This window comes from Camelus bactrianus, chromosome 30, assembly GCF_048773025.1.
Source record: "Camelus bactrianus isolate YW-2024 breed Bactrian camel chromosome 30, ASM4877302v1, whole genome shotgun sequence".
Classification (NCBI taxonomy): domain Eukaryota; kingdom Metazoa; phylum Chordata; class Mammalia; order Artiodactyla; family Camelidae; genus Camelus; species Camelus bactrianus.
Window position 1 is genome coordinate 1,749,165 of NC_133568.1, and position 25,707 is coordinate 1,774,871.

Sequence of the window (25,707 nt, forward strand, 5' to 3'; positions counted from 1 at the left end):
CCTAAGGTTTCTTCTTAGATTTACACAAAATGTACATTTTTGTTAATATATGACTTTACTTCTTTATTTCTTGCAGTCTCCATGTTACATATTTTTAGATAAAAGACTCAATTTCAATTAAAATTAACTCAAATGTATCTCTTTTATAATAGTATCAAGAAATCGGAAACAACCTTGAAATATGGCGGTCATAATCTCATGGGTTTTATTCTCTTTTTTTAAGCAAAATAAATCATTATCTCCTCTCTTCCCAGTGGGGACACGGGGAGGGGAGCATTAATCCTGAATGTTTACTTATGTTTAAAAAATAGCTTTTCAGAGTGGGTGAACAGCCTAAATGCGTTTATTTTTTATAAGAGGTAGGAAATTAAACTCCTGAAGACAGTTTCTTTACCTTGTTAATTTAATTTATGAAAAAAAAATGTGGTGAAAATTGCAAATCTTCTTCAGACTTCTCAAAGATATTGGGACAGGTACCTTATCACATAGGTCATCACCAATGGTCTTTCTAATTCTGATTAGTCTTGAAGACTAATTGCTTACTATTTCACCCTATTGTGAAATAGTAAGCAATTAGTCAATATTATTAATTTATTCTGAACCTTTGAGAATTAAGACATAAAATGAGAACCATTTCCCTTTGGTGCGATATTTATCCATAATGAGAAGCAACTCATCCATCCATTTACTAGACCCTGGGATGGTGGAGAAATGTGGGTTGACTCTGAGCAGCTGCTGAGCTGATGGAAATGATGCTACAGTTCCCACGTGTCTCACTGTGCTCCCCCTAGACATTTGGTTTTCATGGCTCTCTCTGAAGTTAGAGAAAGTCATAATGGATCATCACCGCATTTAGATTGTGATTGTGATTCCTCCCACCTAGAAATAATGTGGCTTCCCAGGCTCAGGCCAAAGGACTCTCTCTCTCCCCAATACATAGTGGTAGGTTAGTGGGGGAGTGGGACACCATTACCCCATGCATAGAACAATCATTTTAGAAATGTTTTAACTTATAACTTAAACCATGAGATAATAAAGTGTAACTGAAACATTAAAGCCAATGGTTTCAACAACTAGCTATGTAACACTGACTAGTGCAAAACATGGGTCTTACACAGAAAACTGAAAACACAACACCCACCCTGAAAGAATTTATGATCCAGCAGGAGAAAGAGAAAGAGCAGGTATTCAACAAGTAAGTAAGCATGTAAGTAAATACATAAATACTGAAAAAATGAATTCTCTACTAGAAATAGAAGCAAAGAAGAGCTGGCATTTCCAACTTACAGCATAAGAAGACACTGAAGGCTTGGGGATATGAGCATGAAATAAAGTTGAATTGGATGTTCTTTTGTCCCTTTTGTAGTTTTCCCAAATGTAAATGGATTCCTTCCATAAGGCAGTGGTGTTACAGAACTAACGCTACTCTTAATGTCCCTAATTATCGAATGTGGAACAATGCAGATGGCAGGCTATTCAGGATTTTTCTTCCTTTGTCTTTCACCATGAGAACCAGCTCACTGCTCATTAAAACATCCTGCAGAGGGCAAACAAGGGAGGGGAGGGAGCTAAAATTCCTTTTGGAAGTTTTTGGGAAGCATTGGTGAAAGTTTTGGTGGAATTGTAGAAACAGTCTCTTTATACTGTCTTCTTCTTTCAAAGAAATCTTGTTTCCCATCAGTGAGATTTATGTGGAGACTAGAAAATGCCATGTGTTCTTTGACTTTCTGGATAAAGGAGTCTTCAAAGAAGGACTTCAAGAAAATAAAGTTTTCTCCCATTTCATATCAAATATTAATTTATATTTTTCCTCTTCAAATTGATTTTATAACCTAAAACAAACCAAGATAAAATATTTCTCAACTAACAGAACACATCAGTATTCACAGAAGTAGCAGAATCTGTTTTTATGTTAAAATTGATGGACCTTAAATTTACTAAAGAAATAAACAAGTGAGAGCAACAAAAAAATCTAAAAGTAAAATTAAAACAACAACAACAACAACAACAACAAAGAATGACTTTAGAATAGTGACTCTTATCAAGAAAGGAGCATGAATTAAAATGAAATCTGTGGTGAAAATTTCTGAAGCCCCAGATGCTAATCGGCCTCCTCATCCACTGCACCCCCACGGTCATTGCCTGTAACACGGAGAACAACTTCAGACAGAAGCAGGCTGCACATGTAAGCAGTATGGGTGCTGCCAGAACTTTATTTAAACCCAATAAGATAGAACTGATTCAATAAAAGAGGACAAGCAAGGGGAGGGACACCTGTACGGACATTAGTGAAGACTAAGTTTTGGCTGTTTAAACAAATAGCCCACAAAAATGAATTCTTCTTTGAGATAAAGACTTCTGTTTTTATTACTTTTAAGGCTTTTTGATGGTTGTGACGTCCCTGGGCTTCCAAGATACATACGAAAAGTGTCTTTTTATACACTAGATTGGAAAATAGAACAACTAATAATGATGATAATAATAGGTATTAAATCTGGGTACTAGGCGCAGCATACGAGGACGTGTTTCACAACAACAACACGAGAGCTAACGGGCATTGAGCATTGTGATGTACAGTCACCGATGAGCAGTTTTAAATGTTTTAATTCATTTATTCCTCATGACAATATGGTGTGGATTCTTTTGTTACACTTGTTGGATCAATGAGGAATCTTGGGTAGATGGTGTCACATTTTAATCTAAATTTCTTGTGTAAGTCAAATACAATTTCCCCCTACCAGGATTTTGATTGTCTGATGTCAATTTATATGCACAGTATTTTTTATCTCCCATTTAAAAAAATAGTGGTAAAATACTCATAACATAAAATTCACTATCTTAACCATTTTAGGTGTACAGATTAGCAATGTTAAGAACAAGTACATTGTTGTAGAATCTTCAGAACTCTTTTCAAATCTTGCAAAACTGAAATCCCATACCCAGTAAATAATGCACAGACCCACCATTTTCCTTTCTGTCTCTATGACTCTGTCTACTCCAGATACCTCATACAAGTAAATTCACACAGCAGTTGTCTTCTTGTGACTTCCTTATTTAATGTGTCACAGAGTTTTTGAAAACATATGAAACTATGATAATGCAAACATATTATTTTCATTTTATAAGAAGGTTTTTAAAATTATTACTATCTCCCAAAAAGTGTCATGACAAGTGATGACTTCTGTGCTTTTTTTAAACTCAAATAATGATTTTAACTCACTGTTATTTTTTAATTTCTAATAATTTACTTAGAGCAAGAAAGGTTTTAAATCAACACATGCTACCAATAACAAAATATATATCAATACTAGACACTTATATTAAAATTTATTATCAATAAGATATTTGATACACTTTGCATTGTCAGTTTCTCAAATGAAAACTTTGAGACACACTTTATTATGCTTTATGAAGTGGATATTATTTTCACAAAGAAGTGTATTCCTAAATATTTCTAAGTATTAATTGTATTTATTTCCTTTCTTTTTTAATAAGTGGGATAATTTCCATCAATTACAGACCCACAAACCCAGCTGAAATAAATATTATATATTCCCAAGACAAGCAGTCACCGTTTTGCATTTACAATTTTATTCTTAAACTAAAATTTGAAAGAACCAAAGTCAAATAAGAACCTCATGTTTTTGTAATCTACCAGTTAAGTTTATTATTAAAAATTATTTTTCTTCCTTTACATATAAAATTAAGTAGACTGTGGCTCTTCCTTTGTAAAAAACAAACAAACAAACAAAAAACCAAAAAAAAAAAACTAAGAATGTTACAGTTCAGATTTCAAACTTCAGCTTTTTCAACAAAGCTCAAATTTTCTTTTCACCATTTTTCTTTCATGACCTCTGATGGTGGAAATGTAAATTGACATTACAAATATCAACAGAAATAATGCCACAAATTCCATTTACCTTGTTACTGAAGATCATTTCCCTTCTTTTCATATTTATTTACCTTGAGAATGTAACGGTATTAATTATTCAACAATATAGAAAGAGTGTTGGACAATTTCATACTACTTCGAAGCATAAGAATTCCCTCTTATTCACAGTGTATAAATCTCAAAGTGTATGTGTGCACATTACATACAGTAAAATGAACATTTTATTGATATAACAACTTACTCCTGCAACTACTAGCTTTCAAATGGAAATTGAATAAAGTTTGGCTAAGTTGAAACAATTATTTTAATTTACAAAACCATCATTTTTCCTAAATCCTGTACATATGAATAAGGCAGCAAAATTGTATATTAAGATCTGAATTATTTGAATTCATTACTTCAACTTAGTTAATAAGACTACTGTCTTGACATGAATTCCTCCCAAAAAGGCCTCCTCACAGGGAATTTATCTGGGAATGTGACCCATAGAGTAGGAATAATGAACAAGGCGGTGAAAACAGGGAAGAAGGAAATGCTGAAGTATGGATATGTTATCACAATGACCATGGCCGACCTGTGCTGGAGTCCACAGGCTTTCTGGGAGGCCTCATGAAAGCCAGGAAATGAAGAGAAGGCTTTTCCCACAGGCTTCCACCTGCCATGGATTTAGTGGCCCTTGGACTTTGACTATCACATAAGCACTTGTAGGCTGCACATTCCGCATCCTGCATTTCTTGTCAGAAAGCTTCCAGGAAAGGAAAGGAGAGGCTCACGCCTTAGCCAGAGTAAGAGACTCCCCAGTTTCACCTGCAGGAAGCTGGTCAAAGTCTCCAAGAACTGGTAGTAGGACAGGTGCCTGCAGTAGGACACGGGGCCAGGAGGGTGCTAAGTGATGCTCAGAGTGGGTGCTGGTGCACTAGAGCCTTAGGACTCCTCAGACCCACCTTTTCTCTCCCTTAACTCTAATCTGCCCCTGAGTCTCCTTCCAGGTGCTGGCCAGCTGCAATCTCTATAAGAGGGTTTGTGGAATATCCTGGTGGCTACAGCTGCTCCCAAAGCCTTGCTGAGAGTCAGCATCTCTCCTCCCCACCACTAATTCTAAATTTCTCTCATCTTTGACCAGTGTCTCAGCTGATCTAAGGTTGCCTGCCTGGTAGAGTGAGCCAGACCTTCTTCATCTAGGTTTGATTTGCTTTACCTCCATGAGGACATAGTTGCTGTAAATGCCAAGATACCATTATCACTTGTCACAAAACACCAGGTGATGCATCAGTGAAGTTTGTGACTATTCCTTCCTGCCTCCACTATACAGCAGTGACCCAGGTTCTTCACGTTACTAAGGGCAAGTTAATCTTGAAAATATATTAACATATTAATTCTCTTTTGTTTGATGATCCAGGAATGAGAAGGCCAATCACTGGAATCAGGAGCCCAAAGTGGCTAGATGATAGTCAGTTCCTGTGGAATGCTTATGTTGTCCTCTGGTGGAAGTGTTTTCCTTCTTGGGAACCAAGATCTCCAATCCAGTAGAGCCTAAAGCTTCAGACACAGGAAGCATAAACTTTGAAAGTGAGTCAATAGGAGTAATGGTAAATGGGGCCATTTGTACTCTCACGTCTTGGTTCCTGACAGGACAGCACCATATGTCAGCCATCGATACAGCACACATAGCACACACTTTCCCCAACCTGAAACTTGAGCTGAGCCATCAACAGCTCATCCAACCACTATATCAGATCAACTCCTTCTAGGTGATGAGACAGATGGTAATCCCAGTGGAATCTGTGCTCATGCACCCCTGGTTTCACAACTTTTGTCATAAATTAATCCCTCAAACACAGTGTTGTAGAGGATGTTGTGCCAATAAATAAGGCATTTTGTAAGCCCCAAATTCATGGTGCTGGTGGAGGCTTTGCTGGCAGAGAATTAAAATGCATTACCATTGTAGGTTTAAATTCTAGCAAGGATGAACTGTTGCCATCTCTAGAGTGGAAGGGATCCAATAAAGTTAATCTGACAGCAAATGGCTGGCTGGTCTCCTTGAGGGATAATATATCACAGACTCAGGAACAGGCTCTACTGTTGACAAGCTGGGCACTCAGAAAGGAGCAGGGTCTAGATCTGCATTAGGGAGAGGGATCCCAGTCTGCTGTACCCACGGCTCTTCCCAGCCATGGTGTCATATCTGTTCATGCACCAATCGTCCAAACAGGGGACCGCTAAAGGTTAAGGATGGAGTATAGTTCACACTCACAGAGCAAACTAAGCTGTCCAGTTGATTGCTGAGAGTCTTCTATTCAGAAAGTGCTCTTTGGTGGGCACTAACACGAGACAGTGGTCTGCATGCTATATATCTGCCCCCAGAGATCCATCCACTTGCCTCTTTCCCCAGATTTCCTTGTTTCCTTCTCTGTTTTCTTTTTTTTTTTTCTTGCTTTACCAAAGCCCCAGACAAAAAGTCATTTGCTACTTCCCAGTAGTCTATGCATATCCATAGCTCAGGCCACTTCTGCCTCCATATAATGTAATGTATGAATTGTTCTGTTTGGAGCTCTTCCCACTGGGAGGATGTCCCTTTAGGGATGCGTTCCTTTAGGGCGAGCTCTGAGTGCAGCTGTAGTGTGACAACTGTTCACTTATGGCTGCCATCAGTTTGCCACCCTAACCCACATGTGAACCAGGCCAATATTTTTTTTTCTCTTTAATCAGCACAGCTATTTCTAGCTACCATCAGATCTGCTGGTTCACATGGCCTGAGATTCCAGGAAACTTGCACAACAGCCTGGGCCTCCTGAAGACCTTTTTATTTATCTGGGCATCATTTAAATCCAATAAGTGTTTGGTACACTTTTCTCATAAGGCCCTTTGTAGAAGGGTAGGTAGAATGTTTATAATTATTCTTATGTCATTAAAGAGTCCTTTCTCACGGGCACTCACCCTCCATTTTAGCCAATGGTATCTGGGTCTGTTCAAATTAAATACATCCAGAAATTGGGTGCAGGCCCTGGGTTTTGCATTGTGACAGTTGATGTTAGGAATCTGCTCACCATGTATTTACTGGGGAAAAATCTGTGTATATATAGACCTTCACAGTTCAACCCCTGTTGTTCAAGAGTTCAGAGTATTGACAAAAGACCACTGGGAGGATGAGAGAATGGAAGTTGGATAAGCAAGGAAGTGAAAACAAACTTTGAATTCTGGTTCAGCCACCATGTCTTTGAGCAAGTTACTTAATTTCTGTGCTTCACTTTATCTGTCTGTAATATGGGGGGATAACAGAGACATTGTGCAACTTTGGGTTTTTCTCACTGAAAGTGGCCGGTTTCTCTTCATCAACCTTTGCTGCCTCATCCTTTAGGTGCTTTAGGTCAAATTTAGCCTTTGTTTCCTCTAGGAAGCTTTCTCCGTCCTCCCAGGGGTTGAGGTGGCCTCCAATGTCTTTCAGCCACATGTACCTCTCCTACAGTAGCTGTTGTCATACAGAATTGCAATTGTCAGATCACTTATCTATCTGCTCCACTAAGACCAAACACTTTACTGGGGCAGGGATTATGACTGTCCTAGCCCATTTAGCACATATTGGAAAAAGTTTATAAATTTCATTGAACTCTCTTGTAGATTGTAAGGGTTAAGTGAAGTAATGTGTGTACAGCTCCTCGCAACTTAAGTGTTCAGTAAATAGTAGGTTTAAAAAAGCTCCATTATTTTTCACATCTTTATCATACGGCACAGTTCCTGGCATGTACACATTTGTATCTCAATAAACACTTGCTGAATGAAAAGTTCAGGACAGACATGATAAGGTCCTTAACTACGTCTGCCAACACTGATTTCAACTGCTGTCAATTTTCCTTTCAGTATCCTAAATGCTGTCCTCTGAAACTCCAGTGTGTATTAAGTTCTTATTTTTTTAGAGGAAGCAATGGCAAAAATAAAACAAAAATCCAAGAAAATAATTGTAAGATGCCACTGTAGAATGGAGGAAAAGGAGAAGTAGTGGGAAACCATAGAGGTGCTGTGAGGTAGTAGGGCATGGGGTGTCTGTATTTTCTTTCTTCCTTTCTTCCTTCCTCCCTTCCTTCCTGTATTTGTTTGTTTCTTTTTTTTTAACTTTCACTTAATTTTATTTTGTTTCGGAGTTCTACTGAGTTGTCTTCAGACACCTTCCTTTCATATCTTAAAAATTGTATCATAAGGATGTTAGGAAAGAATTCAACAGCCTAGGGGGTCTCAATAAAATAAAGCACATAGTTCATATGATACGGAGTACTTTCTGAATTTAGAAGTTATCCCCCCGGGTGAATGGAGGAAAACTTACACTTGATGGTCCCTTTGAATAAATGGAGTTCAAAACTTCTCAGTCCCTCCGTCTTTGTTCCTCTTTTCCTGGGTTCGGAGGCCACCTCTACCGCAGGGCGCACCTGCCACTCTCACCGCCGGCCAACCGGCGGCTCCAGCCCGCAGGCGGCTCCGCGGAAGGAAGAAGGGAGGGGCTCGCAGCAGCCAGTGGGCGGGGCGGGGCGGGGGTGCTGGGGGCGGGGCCAACGGACGCGGGCGGCTGTGCGCTCTGCCGCCGCTACCGCGGCACCGGAGTGCGGCACGTGTCCGTGTTTACGTCCTAGTGGAGCCTATGTCAGCAGCCGACTGGCGACATTGTGACAATACTGAGGCACAAAGTTTAGGAGACGCGACCCTCCGTCAAGCCAGCTCCTGGCGGCCGGGAAGAGGAGGAGGGGGGGCAGGGAGATCGGCCTTGGTAATAGCGGTGGAGACACACACACGGTTCCCGACCACCTGACTGACCCCACGGAACCGCGCCTCGCCTCCGGAGCCCCGCAGGTGCAGCACCGCGGCCTCGCCCCAGGGGGTGGCTAGGGCTGGCGCCAGGCGCTGCGGCAGCTCGGGGCTTGTAAACAGATACCCCTTGCACGTGACCGTGTGAACTACATGCTCCTGGGGGCGTGTTCTCTTTCCCGTGAGCTGCGCCACAAAGAAGCGGGGCGGTCGGAAGGCAGAGAGGCGGGCGAGCAAGCAGGGAGAGCCCCTCAGCGTTTTAGGATGGCTGAAGGTGCCTGGTGAGGGTAAGCGGTGCGGGGCGGGGATGCTGTTGGGCACGGCACAGCCAGCGGCTGAGTCCGTTGGCGGGCAGGGCTGGTGACCCTTTCCCCGGGGCCTGGCCCTGGAGCCACCATGTTTTTGGCGCTCAAGGAGAGACTCCAGTTGGACTGGGTGGCCTGGCGGCTGCATGTGTTCTACAATCGGAAGAAGCACAAGTTCATCTTCATCATCTCCTGGAATGAGATTGAGGGCAAGTTTGCCATAACCTGCTAAAACCGGATGGCCCAGAGGCAGAGGAGCGGCACCAGCGGTCAGGTGGGTGCGGGATGGGGCGCCAAGCCTGGCATACCCATGTCCAACAGGACCTGCAGGCTGTGCAGCCCAGCAGGCAGGGGTTGGCCTGGGGCCACTGCCTCAGTGACCCAGGGCAGAAGCCCTGGGCCCCAGAAGCTCCCGTCCTGGACCGAGGGTGGCTTTCCATGGAGCATGTGCAGCCTTCGAGGGGACCTGCTGCCCTGAAGTTTGTCTGGAAAAGAGGTGGGAAGCCCTCTCTGGATCCCAGTGTGGGCCAAGTCCAGCCCGATCCTGAGCACATCTGCAGGTAGAGATGTGCCTCTTTGGCAGCCCCCTTGGCGCCTATGGAGGCCCAGGTGTCCTCAGTGTGGATAGTGAGCGCCTGCAGAATGGTCACCTAGATTGAGGTGCTAGAAATGGTGAGGGAGGATGAGGCGGATCCGGCATACCCGGGACTCTCAGTCACGGAGCAGCGGACGCCCGCTGTGGAGCTGGAGTCCCCGCCAGGGCGTGAAGCTGGTCCGGGCGCTTCTTCCAGGATCTGCGCTCAGTGCACCAGCAGCCAAGCCCTGTGAACTCGCAGCTGGAGCCGTGCTTGCTGATATTCCCCGAGGAGATCTTGGGCATGTGGACAGTGCTGTTTGGGGGCGTCCCGGAGGTGACTGAGCAGGAGATCGCCACTGTTACTGTTACTGGGAAAAGGGAAATAAGAATTACCTCGTTTCTTAGTCATCCCTCAAAGAAAGAATTTTTAACGAGAGAAAGAAAGTGTGATATAAGTCAGATTTTTATTAGTAAAATAAAAAGGTAGTAAAAAATAGTACTTTCCCAAGAATTGGGAGCTGGCCAATCCAAGAGAGGAAAAATGGCGCTGCTCCTTTGTTTTTCTGTCTTATATCTTGTCTTAGGGGCATTTGTGCGTGTGTGTGTGTGTGTGTGTGTGTGTGTGTGATTGATTGATTGATTAATGGCTCAGGTTCTTTGAGTTAACAAGCTGATTGACGACTCAAGTTCCTTTTGCTCTGGTTGATTGACAGCTCAGGTTCCTTGTGCTCTGGCATGCCCATCCCCTTTTGGGCAGGTTTTTACCCATGAAGCACATAGACAAACCAATGGGAGGGGGCTCAGACTGTAATGTTAATTATGTTACAATGAGCATTGATTCAAGTTACACCGGGTCCTTCTCTTATATGCAGCTGCAGCATTTTGATTTTAAGTGGCTTCTTTTGCTGGCCCTCATTTAGAGAAAGGAAAAATTTCTGGAGTCCCTTATCCTGAATGCATACATACTGTTATTTCCTGGATTGTTCCTTCCCCCTTCCTCTCCCCCTGCCCAGTGCTCATTTCTATCTAACTACCTAACATCGTCAACTTCAGGTCTACTTGGGCCACGACCTGGACACCTGTGGCTGGAAGATCCTCTCCCAAGAATTCTTCACGGAAACCCACTACTGGGAGTATTATGAACCCTTAGCGAGCTGCAGCAGAAGGACCAGGAAGCGCATCCAGGAGGTAAATACCTAGTCTGGGCTCCAGTCATAGCTTTTGGTTACTCACAGCCGAAGGCTTAAGCAAAGGCCTAGGCTGTGCGCTTCTGGGACACTTGTTTTTCTAGACAAGGGAAAAGGAAAACCTGCTTGTGTATTTTCAATTTCTTGTCCACTAGATGGTGGATCACAGTCCCTTATCCTAACAACAGAGTTCTTTCTCACAGGTTTGCGTTTCTCTCACAAAGCCCACACTGGGCTTTACACGTGGAAAGTGCAAATTGGAAATCATCCAATAAGTTACTTTTTTCCCCCAGGCTTCCCCTTGTAAAGCAGAAAGCTGAAAGTACATTAGAGGAGAAGGTTAGGGAGAGATGAGAAGTGAGGAAATACAAGGTTTAGGGGAGCTAACCTGCACTTCCCAGGAAGCCATGGGTGGGCCCACCACACCTGTCACTCCTGCTTTGGCTCTGGTGACCTTGTTGTCACTGCACTACTCCCAGGAGCACAGAGGAGAAGGCCACGGAGCCTCCACCAGGGCAGCGGCGACTGCTCCTACCCGCCAGGTTGTCCTGGGAAACCACGGCCACTCCAACCTGTGCTCAGAGAGGTGAAAAGACACTAACCACTGTCCCCGGTGTCCGTGAATCACGTGACCATAGTGGGTCATGTGACAGCCTGGGGGCTGAAGTCCACCCCTTAGACCTTCTGGGAAAGCACGAAATTCAGAGGCAAATGTAGGTGAGGCCTGGATGCTCGCTTCGTGCTCGGGACAGCAGGGCCAAGACTGTCCTCAGACCCGCTCCTCAGGGCTTTAAATTTGGGGTCACTCCCCTCTGCTGTCCCTGCTCTGCTGCGGGTGTGCCTTTTTCCTCCCACCGACTTGAGAAACTGCACTTTCTGGGGCAGGGGACAGTTTGCATGAGTTCTGCCTTTGGCCCAGAATTTGGGACCAAGACCTTAACTGCCCCCACCCAGAACAACAGAAATGCAAATGATGGGGGTTGTGGGGTGGGGGAGGAGTTATTGTGCAGATCGGGCCAGGTAAAGTCCACGTCTCCACACCTCCCACCTCTGAGAAAGGGAGCTAGGGTTGGAGCTGCCTCAGGGAACTAGAGTCAGGTTGGTAACTCAATCCCAAATGGGCGTTCAAGATTAAAACAAAAAGTTCTTTATATTCTAGTTGCAGTTTTCTGTAAGTTTCAGATTGTTTTAAACTAAATAAAAATAATTTGTGGTTGTAAAAGGGAAATTAATCATCATTCTTACATATGGGTCTAAAAAAAGAGCTTAAAATGTCACTAATATGATGTGTTTTGCAATGATAATGTAAGAAATTAAAATCCAGTCATCTAGAGATCACAAATTCATTTATTAAAAATGATCCTGGAATTACATAGTTAGAAGTTTTAAACTTTAAGAAGCCAAAAAGAAAACTCTACATGTTACCAATATTTGCATACCAAATTTGTTTTAAATTGCTATTTAAAACAAAAACTATGGTAGAAATGTCTATGGTCTATAACACTGGCATTTCATCTCTGGGGTAGATGAGCTTCTTAAGAAAAACATCTTTAAGGGCGTTATGGACTGAATGTTCACACGTTGAAATTCTATGCTGCCCCTCCACCCCACTTCCTTTTCCTCCCTATGAGATGCTCAGATGTACTAAGAGGTGAGGCCTTCGGAAGGTGATTAGGATTAGACGAGGTCGTGAAGGTGGAGCCCTCCAGAATGGGATTAGTGTCCTTATAAGTGTCATCAGTCTGCACCGCTTTCCTTCCTCCCCTCTCTCTGAAGTGAGGCCAGACCCAGGCACTGAGTGAGCAAGACTGCGAGCTGAGATTCTGGAGCTGCTGCCACCACCACCAGCATGAGAGCGAGGGAGCACCCGAGGGACCCAGCCCCTGTGCGCTGGCCCAGCTGAGACCTGCGCCCAACCTGGGGCCAGCGGGAGCCACGGCCCCCCGTCTCCCCACTCCCCTCCCCGCCGGCAGCGGCAGCTGCACACGCCGGAGCCCGAGCCGGCGGCCGGGGGGCCGGGAGGCGGCTACCTCGGGCAGGGCTCGTCAGCGGCTCCGCGGTGAGAGGGCGCTGAGACGCGGCTGGAGCTTCTGTCTCATCCTGGGGCGTGGGGCAAGGGACTCCCAAGGTGGAGGGAAGGGGTCCCAGCCTCAGCGACACCTGTGGGAGCCGGAAGCCGGGGTGGCGCCTAGCGGAGCTGGCTGGATCCCCCACCTCAGTGCCATCTCCGCCACCCTTCTGCGTCTATAGCATCTCCACCCTGAGTATATGAGCCGGGACCCCAAGTTCGGCCACCACCCCCCAGCCAGGGGTGTGGGCGGGGACCCCAATATGAAGTAGTGGCCCGGGCAGCGGGATCAGCAGGACCGGCACCGCCATCCTTTCCTTCTCTCGCCCTCCCTTCTGCCCCCTTGGGGGTCTTCTCCCTCAACCAGTCACTGGACCCTGGCTCCTCGGCAGGACTCCGGGAGGACGTCTTAGGGCCCCACCCCCCACCCCAGCCCCGAGGGCGGCGGGTTTGGGGGGACCTGGAGGGCCGACTGCAGCCTTTGCCCAGAGGGAACTTTATTAAAATCAAAATACAGAGCACCCCAAATCTGACTGTCCAGGGACAAGTGGACCAGGACCGGCAGAATACCCAGCCTGAAGAGGGCCAGAAAGAGAAGAGGAGGGAAGTGGGGCCGCTGCCTCTTCTGCTCTGTCGCTGTTGAAAAGACCTGGGTGGCTGCCCCGCTTAGCAGCACCAGCCCCGCTTCTTCCTTAGTAAGGCGCGGGCCCTGCCGCAGCTGCCGCCTCCATCCCGAGGAGGAAGGGAACCAGCCCACCTACAGAGCTCTGGCTCTTCTGTAATGTGTGAGTGGCTCTGGGAAGGGGAGTTGAGGGATGGGGAGGGCGAGGGTGCCTGTGCATCCTGCGGTGTTTTGCCGATGTTTTCCTGGAGTGTTGGGAGCATATAAATGAGCGGGGTACCTGAGTCCTCACTGTGGGCAGAAGGTATCAGGCAGTCCCGTGTTTTGTAACATTTTAGTTCTCTCTGTGTGTGATACGCAAGCCTGCAGGTTTCTTTTTGTGGAGTTCTGTCTTTCTGCAGAGTGAATACTTGCATGTTTCTGGCCATTAATTGGTAAAAGGAAACTGAGGAAGCCAGAGCATATGTGCGCACAGAGGACATCTCTGTGTATGTAGCTTTTCCTGGTACATCGGGTGGGAAACAGCACTGTAGGTTTTGTTTCTGGGCAACTATTATTTGAGTTCCCAAATGGAAGCCTCTGACTCTGTGAGGCCCTGAAAGTAAAATTTATTTTCTTTTCTGCATTCTTCCTTGAGAGTTTTCATTTTGGCACAGGCCCTTTTTACCTTCTCATTTCCTGGGTGCAATTCCTGCGTATCAGCAGGACGTGGTAACAGAGATCAGTTACTCAGGAAACTTGGGGTTCTTAGGAATCATAACTGATTTGGGGGAGAGCATTTAGTACTTTAACCAGTTTATTAAAAAGCTATTTCATTTTTCCTTAGCCAATTTTTTTTCCCCCTGGGTAACATACGTCCTAATTGACAGCATTTTTTAATTGGTGGAATGACTTGTGACTTATTTCAGTTGTCTTCTCTATCAAATGAGGATGATTTTTTATCCCCCTTTGTTACTTTAAAGGAGAAGTCTATAGAATCTTTGATTTGTATTTTAAGTATCCTCTCAGAGTGCCAAATTAAGGTGCAGGAAGATAATGAATATTTTGTATATTTACGCAGACTTTAAGGGTTAGGCATAGGTGGAATTTTACATAACAACGCAGACAGTACCCTACTGAGGATCACAGGCCCCCGGACAGCTGTGTGGGCTTAGTCCTGAAGCCACTGCTGAGAGAGGCTCTGTGGAGTGAATGTAAGCCTGGGTCATCTGTGTTAAATTTTCCATTCAGGACCTTGATCAAACTTATTTAAAACTTTCTCAAACACTTTTTAGCCTGTACATTTTTCTTCTGAAGTGACAAATTCTACAAGTTTATTAGCCCTCATTTTTATTAGCAATTCATTTATTTATCCCAAACCTGTCTATTTAAAGTTCCAGGACAGATCCTGAGCGTGTGTTTTGAGAAATGCTAGAACGAGCTGGAGTTCATCTTTTCTTGGTTTTATAGATTTTCACTGTTCCTCTTTACCATCATCTTTCCTGACTCTTTTTGTCTGTTTTACAATCACTTTGCCCTCCTCTGGAACTTCTGCAGCTGTTTTATCCTTATTTATATGCCTTGTTCTTGTTATGCCTTTGTTATGAACCTTAAATTCTGTCTATTTTAAATAGACACTGACATTAAATTATTGTGTAATGGTTGTAATATTAGATGTGAGATCAAAGACAACTGTTGCTTTATCAGTTATTTTGTGACCATGAGGAAGTCATGCATCCCATGTTTCACAAAGATAGGAAGAGAAATCTAGTCCTGCATAGGCTGCTTTTGGGAGGGAGGAAGGGAGGACAAACCAACAAAATAGTTTGAGTGTAAATTCTACTCCATCAGAGTTGCTTACTAAATTTAAGACTTTTATTGCTTTTACTATAGATTGGCTAAAATTCATGTCAGTGTTTTATTGCGTATTTATTTAGGAGCAAAGAAACAACAAAGTAATTGGGGATCCCTGCCTTTGAGAAGCTTTTACTTATGAATGGCAGAGACAATGATACACAGATTGCACAAAACTGTAGGGAAAGGGAAATGGACCAGTTTTTAATCTGTGACCACTATATGCCAGAAAGTGACTGGTACATTATAGATGTAAGTGTGTTTGTACATTTTTCATTGGGAAATGTTGATATTGGACTACACAGAACATATTGGAGTGTCTGAGCAAGTGGAAGAAAAGAGCAGGTGGAGATGAAGTGTTAAGACTTTTGGAACTGGAGGATGTGGGGAACAAAGGTAATTAGGAAGTTGGTTGATGGGAAATCACAGGGAAGTTGTTGAGTAGCTTATGGTCTGTTTGTGCTTGTGTGGGTATGTGTTTACAGCTCAAAGAATCAGTTGAGAACAATATTCCTGAGATGGTAGTTTTAAACCATAGAGGAGAAATTGTATTTTAAACCAAGGCATTATACCTGGATTAGGATTTTGTTTTTATAGGGAGCCAACATTTTTATACCATGGTCACTGAAAAGCGATACAGATGGAGGAGTGAAAAAGGTGCTCCCAATATATTAGCATGGTGCTAGTGGTTTCTGATACAAAGTAATTCAGAAATGGGGCAGTGGACTTTGTTTTGGACATTAAATTTTCGAGTTGAAGTTGGATACCGATGAAATCTCAAGACAGTAAAATTATGAGCAATATGCTGAAAATGTAGAATTGGGAGTCATTATCAAAGTATTAAAGTTTCTCAAGAGTGCTGATGGAGAGCAAAGAGCTGACAAATGGGTATTTTTACTTGGGAGAGGAGAATCTGTTGAAGTTAGCAAAGGTACAGTAAGAACAGAGATGGATGAGACTCTCCTTACAATAGATGTTTTTAAAGTGAGTAAAACTTGAAGTGGAAAAGGGAGGAACAGCCAGTCTCAGGACACATGCTTATTTTTGAAACTACTGGCAAGCTTTTTGTAGGGTATGTCTCTTGAGGTTAAGTTCAGAAGAATATGTAGGATTTCACTGTTAAGGAACTTATACATAAAGGACAGATCTGTTTTACCAAATTCATGTTTTTAAAATGTGCCTTTCATTATCATACTGAGTTTTGTCCCCAACATGATGAAGCGGGGCTAAAATAGCTGGCAAAGAAGGCTGCTTCTCCTGCTGGTAGGTGGTGTGTGTCTTTGTGTCCCACACAGTGGACGGGACAGCCCTTTGCTGGCACAGCATTGCTGAAAATGCCTTTAAAAAATCTTTTTATTAAAAAGCTAACAAATAAAACCAACTTGACACTTAAAAAACCCTGACATTTTTGAAGCATAAGATGCTGGAAGACTGATTTTTTAAAAATTTAAAACAATTTAAAAATTTTCATTGTGAAGTGTGGAATTTACTGTTGATGCCAACAAGGATTGAGGATTGTGATGTAGGGACTCTATATAGCCACACTCTTGTGTTCCTTAGTTTGAATTCACCAATTCCTTTGTAGCTTCTTTAGCCTCTTCTTAGGAGTGACTGTTCCAATGGGAAAACATCCAGGGTAGATCAATTTAGATGGGGAGTTAGATCTAAGGTGGTTCTGGAGCAGATGCCATATGGGCAAATTCCTTCCTCATCCGCTATCTTCCACAACATTTTTATGCAAGTGAAATCATGGTTTGATGAACTTTAAAGGGCAGTCTTTTTGGGTTAACATAATTTACTAGTAAAGGCAGTGGGAAGGGTGGGACTCTGGTAGTTGGAAATGGTAACGTCATGTGCTTTGCCCAGGCAACTTTGGGATTGATATGAGATGATTAAAAAGACTTAAGAGTGTGCATTTGTGTTTGTGTGTTTGACACCAGATGAGCTAGCAGCCCATGCCTAGGCTAGCAGCAGCCCAATGCTTGTACATTGGAGATGGTACTTGGAGAAGTCTTGTGCTGCCTCTGACATCTCGTTGTGTAGAGGAGGGGTTGGCAAACTGTTTTTTTTTGTTTTTGTTTTTGTTTTTTGTTTCTTTTTGGTGAAGGACCAGTTAGTAAATATTTTAGATTTTGTGGACCACATGGTCCTGTCACAATGATTCATTTCTGCTCTTGTAGTGCAAATGCAGCCACAGACAATCTGTAGGTGAATGAAGGTGACTGTGTTCTAATAAAACCTTATGCATAAAAACTGGAGGTAGTATGGGTTTGGCCCGTAGTTTATGGACCCCTGATGTAGACAACTGCCAAGTCTACCTGCATGCAGTCTGAGCATCCCTCTACTGCAAAGCTGAGATTGGCTATTTCAGGCGGCCTGTTTTCTAAGTGAGATGTGTTCCTAGGGGGCTGTCTTAAAATGATTCTGCACAGAGTCTACTGTTCAAGTTAATTTTGCCTCCATAGTAATGAAAACCATGGACTGAGGAGCAGGGGCAATGCCATCTATGAAGGGATGCAGCCAAAATGTAGGGACACTTGCATTTCTTGTTCAAAGATACCATAATATAAAAGGTACCACATAGTGATATAATGGCTGTGCATCATGGCCAGAAGAGTTTTTGGAGTATCTGAATAAAATTCTGGGTATAATTTTGAAAGATTCTGAAAATAAGTTGTAAAGCACTTACTTTAGATGTGAAATTAGAAGTGCTTATGGTCTGTTTGAACCAGATGGAAGTATTCGTCAAACTGTAAGAACACTGAGGTTTGATACTTATGCGTCATAGAGCCTTGACCTTCTGCAGCGCCCGGCGCGGCGTGCGGAGTCCCGCTCCGCCGTCCGGTCCTGCTACCGGCGGCTGCTGTTTCCTAGGCGACCCTACACAGCGTGTGCGCGTGCGCGTTAGAGCGCTGCCGCAGCCTGGGGTGACGGCAGCGCGGGGCCAATTATTTCCTAAGTGACTCTATCTCACAAGTGTTGTTTAGAAAGGATAATTCACTTTGGTCAATTTTACATCATAGCTAGCACCACAGCACTTGTTTCATATGTCAACGAATAGCTGCATTAGATATGGTATATTTTTGCCTGGTTTCATAAATCTTACTTATCTTTGGGTTCCCCAGTTTCTGTCAGGAGAAAGGATTACTCTTCCAATAGTGACACTTTTTAGTTAGGGTTAAGCCTGCTTTTACTTTAGATAGTATTTCTACACATATAATAGATACTTCAATTCCTCTTCCTTTAAGAAAGGTACCAGTTTTATATAAACTGACATTTTTAGTATACCTTTTAGAAAGAAGATCACTGTAAAGTTACTTTCCTATTCATTAGGAGGTGATTCTTTCCTTGCTCTTTTTGAAAATGTCTTTTTGTTTTTTTGCCTTTTTAGGTAATTTGTCATTCTCAGGCTTAAGGATGGGTGGCAATTTAAAAGACACAAGGTGTTCCTCTCATATCTGCAAATATCCCAAATAGAAATGTTCCATATTGTTGACACTTTAAGTGGACCAAGGAAAAGAGTGGAGCTTGGTTTATTTTTTTCTTTTTAGTGTAGTTGAATTTTCATTACAAACAGATGAGTAAAGTTGTTTTCAAATAATGAACTCTTGCTTCTAAACCTTTCTCCTTTGAGACTTTTTCCCACTAAGTAGAAACCCAGCAAGTTGTATGCTTTCATGTAGTTGTAGGTTTTCCCTGCTTTCTCCTGACCCCTCCTGGGCACTTTCTCATGCTCCCTTTCACATGTGTTTAGAGTGTATTTCCTAAATCAACATGACATTTCCTGAACACTATGGGATATATATTTTCTAATAATTATACTTTTACCCACAAATATATTTAAAATATCCTCCTACTCTACCTTCAGAATTTATGAATTATTTGAGGGAACATCTGTCCTTGATCTGGATCCTGAGAGAAAAACCAATGTATAACAGTTTTTCTAAAATATTCTCTTAAAAAGTTTTGAGTAACAATTGATTTCTCTAAAATTGTAAGTTGATATAAGTAAATACAAGATCCTATGTTTGTGTTGTGCTATCCTGCAATGCAGGCTTTTGAAAAATAATACAAATGCACAAGAGTCCTTACTGCTTGAGTATCTTATATTTTGCTTTTCCCCCATCACCTAAAGGACAGCTGGCAGATCAGTCAGATAGCATGAAGTGTCTGTTGCTTTGCTGTGTAGCTTCTGTCACCTTTTTTTCCAGCTGAAGTTTGGCTACTGGAGACCTGGGTGCTTCAGGCAGGAGGCAGCACGTGCTGAGCTTGTGTCTGTGGGAGCCTGAGTCATGCTGGATGCTCCTTTCTGCATGACAGCTATGAACTTAGGGAATATTAATGATGCAGAATATTTTTCTGTCACTTAGGCTTTCCTCTGAGCAGATCACCCTAGGAAAATACGTTGAATGCATCAATATTTTGGGCCAAATGTAAAGTATCAAGACACATTGCTGGTTTGTTTTTGGAAGAATGTATGTATCTTATGAGACTAAATGTCATGCTAAAATGTCAGTTAAGGGTCTAGTAATAGACCTTTGCATGACATCCTCTATGTCTGAGAAGGACTTGCCTCACTAGTAGTAGTGGGTAATTTGCAACAATCTCGTGGTTGGAAGCACTATGCATACCTGGAGCCAGCACCGTGCTGCTAGTTCTCTTCTCATTTCCCTCAAAACTTATATTCACACTGTGGAGGCAGAAGATTCATTAGTAAGGCACTGTCATTTTTAGCTATGTTGCCTGGAATGAGTTACTTATCCTTTTTTACTATGGGCCTCATGACATGTGGATGGAAAAACCATGTCCTTCCCAGGGCTGTTAGGACTAAATGAGATAATATAAAGCACCTGCAGAGCTCTCCCAGTGCCTCGCATAGGACAGCGTGGCCCCACACTATTAATGTGAGTTAAAGGTCTTTTACAGTGTGACGCAGACAGAAGGCTAAAGTCAGGCTTTATGTTGCCCAACACTTAAACTCAGCCCTGGAGTTTGACAAATAAAACTGAAGTAATTCTACAGTGTTTTCAAAAGCATCTGTACTAGTGTGTGATTCATTAACATATTATTTAAAAATCTTAAAAAGTAGAGAAATGACAGAACTACTGTGCTTATTATTTACAGAAAAGAAAGACTGATTTGAACATAACTAGAGTTTCCATTCATCTCCAAAGACCTCAGTATGCTTAGATCAGAAAGGATGCTTTTTGATGAATTCATTGATTAGCTCTGAAAGTGACTTTGGCTTAAATTGTCCATTTGGAAATACCAGGATGTAATTGGGTTATCAAGTTTTTAACATCCTTTGGTTTAATGCTTGGAAATGAAAAGCTTAAAAAAAAATGAAGAAGTTTAATAAGATTAATTTGTATCATTACATTGCAAACTATGATTGATGGAATTTTATTCAGGTGATTTTTTGTTGTAACTGAATTTTGATTTTCTCCTTTTCCTAAAATGATGTGAAGGTGGGGTGGACATTCCCTTTTCATGCTTAATATTTATTACATACAGGATCCGTTTTCAGAAATAATTTTCCTTTCCTTCATTAGGTTTGGCATAATCAGTGTTCAGCTGACCAATTCAAGAAATAAATGCTTCTTGATTTTTTTTTTTTTTTGTATTTGGGAAGTATTTCTATTTTGAGAGCAATATGAATTTGCTTTCATAGTCTGTTTATTTAATAGAATTCTATGTTTAAGATAAATGTGTGAAAAAAATCCAAAGGCAGAAAGAAATGTTTGAGATATATTTCTTACTACTTTTTATCTTGCCAAGTCTTGTCTTCATTCTCTGACTGCTTTTTTTTTTTTAACATTTTTCATTTTTTATTGATTTATAATCATTTTACAATGTTGTGTCAAATTCCAGTGTAGGGCACACTTTTTCAGTTATACATGAACATATATACGTTCATTGTCACACTTTGTGAGCTACCATAAGATCTTGTATATATTTCCCTGTGCTATACAGTATAATCTTGTTTATCTATTCTACAATTTTGAAATCCCATCTATCCCTTCCCACCCCCCACCCCTTTGGCAACCACAATTTTGTATTCTATGTCTATGAGTATATTTCTGTTCTGTATTTATGCTTTGTTTGTTTGGTTTTTTTTAAGATTCCACATATGAGAGATCTCATATGGTATTTTTCTTTCTCTTTCTGGCTTACTCTCTGACTGCTTTTAAGGCACATTTGCTTTAGATTTTGGTGTAAATGCAGAAATTAAATTAGCTTATGTATTAGTGCATCTCTAAGTAGTTAATTTAATGAATATTCTAGTTTTTTAAGCAAATTCAATATTTTAAATATTTTTGTTTGTTGGCAACGATTGCAATCATGCTTCTGGAGTTAAAAATCTTTCCATTTTAGAGATTCTCAGAACTTTGCAGTCATGGATGTGTTACTGGACTAATGGGAGAAGAGCAGAGTCTATCTAGTGGGTTTAATGTCCTCCTGTGTACTTACAATGTGTGTAACACCAGAAGGCTACATAAATAAATATGTGGGATGTCAGTTTTAATTTGTTTGATTGGTGGTCTCTTTAGTGACTACTGTGTGAATTTGATAATGTGTCTTTTGGACTGATGCTGCAACATTCAGAGAACATTTTTCTACTTGTCTACAGGTAGACTTCTTTTCATTAGAGAAATATTACAAATTTAACTTACTAGATGAGAAATTTAGAGCAGGAAACAAAAATTTTCAGAGTGTTTGTGAAGGCCATTTAGTGGGAGAGAGGAGGTGCAGAGGTGGGGAGAGACACGCAGGGCATAGGAGGGAGGGAAGAGGCAGACACTGGGAGCAGGGCTTGGGAAAGTCTGAGGTCAGCCTTAGTCTGAGGTCACAGCCATCGTTTCTTCTTCGGGCTGTGGCCCTGGGGCATTACCACTTGTTATCTACCGCTCTTTGAAATGTTGATTAGATGCTTGACTCTAGTTCCTGCTTTTCAGCATCTGGATTTTTTAAACCACTGAAGTTGTGCTGGGCATGGGGTAGTCAGTGTACTCAGGTGGGGAGATTCCACAGCAGCCGCTATAGGAGAGGGGCAGACCAATGGTTTTTGACTACATTGGAGTTTCTATTTTGTTTTGTTTTGCTGTTTTCTTTCCTCATTGGCCACTTTTCCCTAGCTTTGCCTAAGAAGTATACTTGTAGTTCTGTGTATGTGACGTAGTAATTGAGAGGCAAGCCTTGGAGTTGACAGACCCAGCTTCCTCCAGCTGCGCTGCTTTGTGACCTTGGGCAGGTTATTTATTCTTTGTCTGAACTTGTAAACCTGGGATCATAATAATACTACCTACTTCTGTCACAGGGCTGCTAAGAGGATTGAGATAATGGATCACAGTGTCTTCTCAGAGTTAGTGCCCAGTAAATGTTAGTTGTTGTAATAACGATGAATAGGACAATAGTCTTCTTATTTCTGTGTGTGTGCTTGCTGGGTTTTTTGTTGTTGTTGTTTGTTGGTTTTTTTGTTTTTTGAATGCTGAATACATTTGTGGCCTTAGTTTCTGAATAGGTGAACTGTTTTGAAAACTGCCTTTATTCAGCAGCAGACATTTACTGAGCACCTACTGTGACAGGCATTGATCTAACTGAACAGGACATAAAGCCCCCTGCCCTCTGGAAACTTACATTCTGCTTAGGGGAGACAAAATACATAAAGCAAAGTAGATGACCCATCACCCATCTTATGAATTTTGGTGTTTGACTCCATATGTCTAAGCTTCCACTACCAACCATTAGTCTTCACCTTCACCTCTTTTTTGTTCATTCCTGTAGTTATGCCTGAGAGTGTTTGTGGCAGGAGCACCCTAAAAGCACAGAGCTAGTCTCATATCCAGCTACTGCTCCATCTGAATTTTAAGGCACGTATCACTCCTCATCATTTCCCTGAGTTGCTGCTTGCATTGGCTATCACAAAGCTTACATTTCAGTACCCACGCTTCTGTTTCTTGTTGTTTTCAGATGTGTTTCTCCTCCTCAGTTTCTTACAATTTGCTCATGCATTTCCTTTCCTAAGAGAGGATACTAGAAACCCTTTTTAAGAAGTATTCCCTGACTAATCTAACTGTATGCTTGTTGCCAAAACATTGGCCCCCGCTCCCTGACAAGCCAAAGAATTCAGAGACTGGGTCTTGGAGCTTAGAAGAAAAGAGGCAGCTTTATAGCTTTGTCAGGCAAAGGGGATTCACAGCAGGCTAGTGCCTTCCAAACTGTGTACCCACCTTGGGGATGGAGTGGATGGGGGTGGTTCTAGAGCCATAGTTCAAACAATAAAGCATTGATAACCATCAACACAATCATTTTCTCATCAGAAAACTCAGAATGGTGTTATGATGCCTTCAGGTGATCCGTTCTATGGAGGGTAGTGGTTAGATCGCTTTATCTCAAGGTGTGGTCTTCTTGGTAATTCAGGGTATTTTATTAGGTGACAGTTCTGTGACCAGACCTTCTTCTTGGAGAAGGACTCAGAGACCCAGCATGATGATGACTTTCAATGGCTGGAATAAAGTAGAAACAGTAAGATCAATAGCTTCAGTTTCAACAGTGGGCCTGTAACCATGAATAGCAACCGGTCAGTCATGTCAGTTGACCGTTTTAAGGGTGAGCATAAGAATAAGCAATCTGTTAGCCTAAGTGTGGCCATTTTATTAATCCTCCTTCATACTTTCCTTCTGCTCATTTGTATTTCTCACCCTCTGTGTGTTGTTAACTGAGATACTTAACTTATTCTGTGTCTTTAAAAAAACATTTTGTGTGTGTGTGTGTCTCTTCAATTGAATTGTAAGCCTTCTTAGGTCAGGGGCTACCTTTCTATTCTGAGCCTTTGCTTCTTCATTTGAAAAAAGGTAATGTTAGAGCAGGCAGACAGCTAGATATAAGCAGAGAAAGGGGAACACAGACCAAATGGCAGCAATTGGGCAGAAAGCAGGGGCACAGGCCAAATGCAGGAAACCACATATCATGTAAGCACCAGGGGTCCATGGGCAGAGAAAGAAAAGCAGGAATCTTTGAGCTCATAAGTGGTCACACATTTAGGGGTGATCAGTGGCCTGGAGACCAATAAAGAAAGGTGAGAAAAGGCAGGAATTTCCAGTGTCTGAATGAAACTTTTTCTCATTATGCCCTCATTTCATTAATATTAGCCTTGCAGATTAGAAGTATCCATCATGAACTGATGCCATGACACTTCTGATCCAGACTAAATAAGGACAAAAATCCCTTTTCTCTTTGGGAATGTGGATTTGGGATGATAATCAGCGAATCTGACCCCAAACCCTTCCTTCCCCAATGAATAATCCACCCATTCACTTTTACACCCTATGTAACTAACTTGCCAGAGAAACACAGGGCAGCTGCTCATCTGAGCCTGCTAGCTCTCCTCTTGAGAGTGTACAATCCATCCCTTAATAAATTCTCACTTTACCTTTTTTAACCACTACATCTTATCTCAGAATTCTTTCTGGGATGGGACAAGAACCTGGTACACTGTCTACATCCACCGACGATATTAATACCTACCTCACAGGGATGTTGTGAGACTTCAGAGAGGTAATGTGTGGAAAAGGTCTTGAGCCAAATCCTTAATAAATGTAGTTTTTTTTCTTTGAATCACTCTAGTTCCTAAAGTTGGTACTGGGCATACATACAGTCAGTGCTTAAAAAATACTTGTTAGTTTATCCTGAATTGAGGTTGGGAGTCTTTTAATTTAAATTCCTCTTGTGTGGATAATTTTATTTTTTTATTTTCAGATAAGATTCAAAATAATACTTTTCAAGTGTCACATGAAAAAGGCTGATGCATTAATAAGAGACAACAGAACGGTGACTAGAGCAGGGACTGAAGCCCCGTTGTGTGGGTTCGGTACGGGCTGCCACACTTGGTTATGTGACTCTTGGCAAGTTGTTTAATTTTCTTGGCCTTAGTTTCTTTATTTGTTGAGCTGGGGAAATAACAACTATTTCATGGACACTATGTTGTTAGGTGAAGTGAGATAACCACCGAGCAGTGTAGCACGCTGCCTGCATGCAGCAGTGGCCTTAGGGGGGAATTTGGCAACATCTGCAGATGTTTCTGATGGTCACAAGTAGGGGAGAGTTGTGTGAGAGGGTGCTGCTGGTGTCTAGTTGGTAGGGGCCAGGTGTAAACCTTGTACAGGACAGCACCCCATGATGAAGGATGATCTGGTCCAAAAGGTCAAAGATACCAAGTTTGGGAAAACTTGCTCCATCATTAAATTCTCTGTTTCTCATTTGATTCCTTCCTTTGTAGTATAAGGTACTTTACCAGTTAGATTGTGTGTAAATACTGATTATTGATAAAGATAAAGCATAGACATGGATAAGCCTCTAACCCACATTTTAAAACATAGACATAAAGGAAAATTAACAGATTTCATGATTTTTTTTTAAGATGATAAGG

At 42.1% G+C, this 25,707-nt stretch overlaps 1 protein-coding gene across 20 annotated transcripts in view; it reads left to right on the forward strand.

Annotated features, from left to right (window-relative positions):
- Positions 1–8,717: 8,717 nt before the first annotated feature.
- The window catches only part of LOC141575634 (junction-mediating and -regulatory protein-like), a 189,197-nt gene continuing 172,207 nt past the window's right edge, over positions 8,718–25,707 (forward strand). For 12 of the 20 annotated variants that reach the window (XR_012503314.1, XR_012503318.1, XR_012503313.1 and 9 more), the window contains exons 1-2: positions 8,718–9,265; positions 10,622–10,756. Coding sequence is in view for 7 of the 20 variants with exons in the window: in XM_074355320.1 (XP_074211421.1) it covers positions 9,230–9,265; positions 10,622–10,756 (171 nt within the window). In the remaining 13 variants the exon portion in view is untranslated. Of the gene's footprint in view, positions 9,266–10,621; positions 10,757–12,531; positions 13,609–25,707 lie in introns of all 20 variants that reach the window. The other 8 variants (XR_012503324.1, XR_012503325.1, XR_012503322.1 and 5 more) reach the window with 6 other exon arrangements.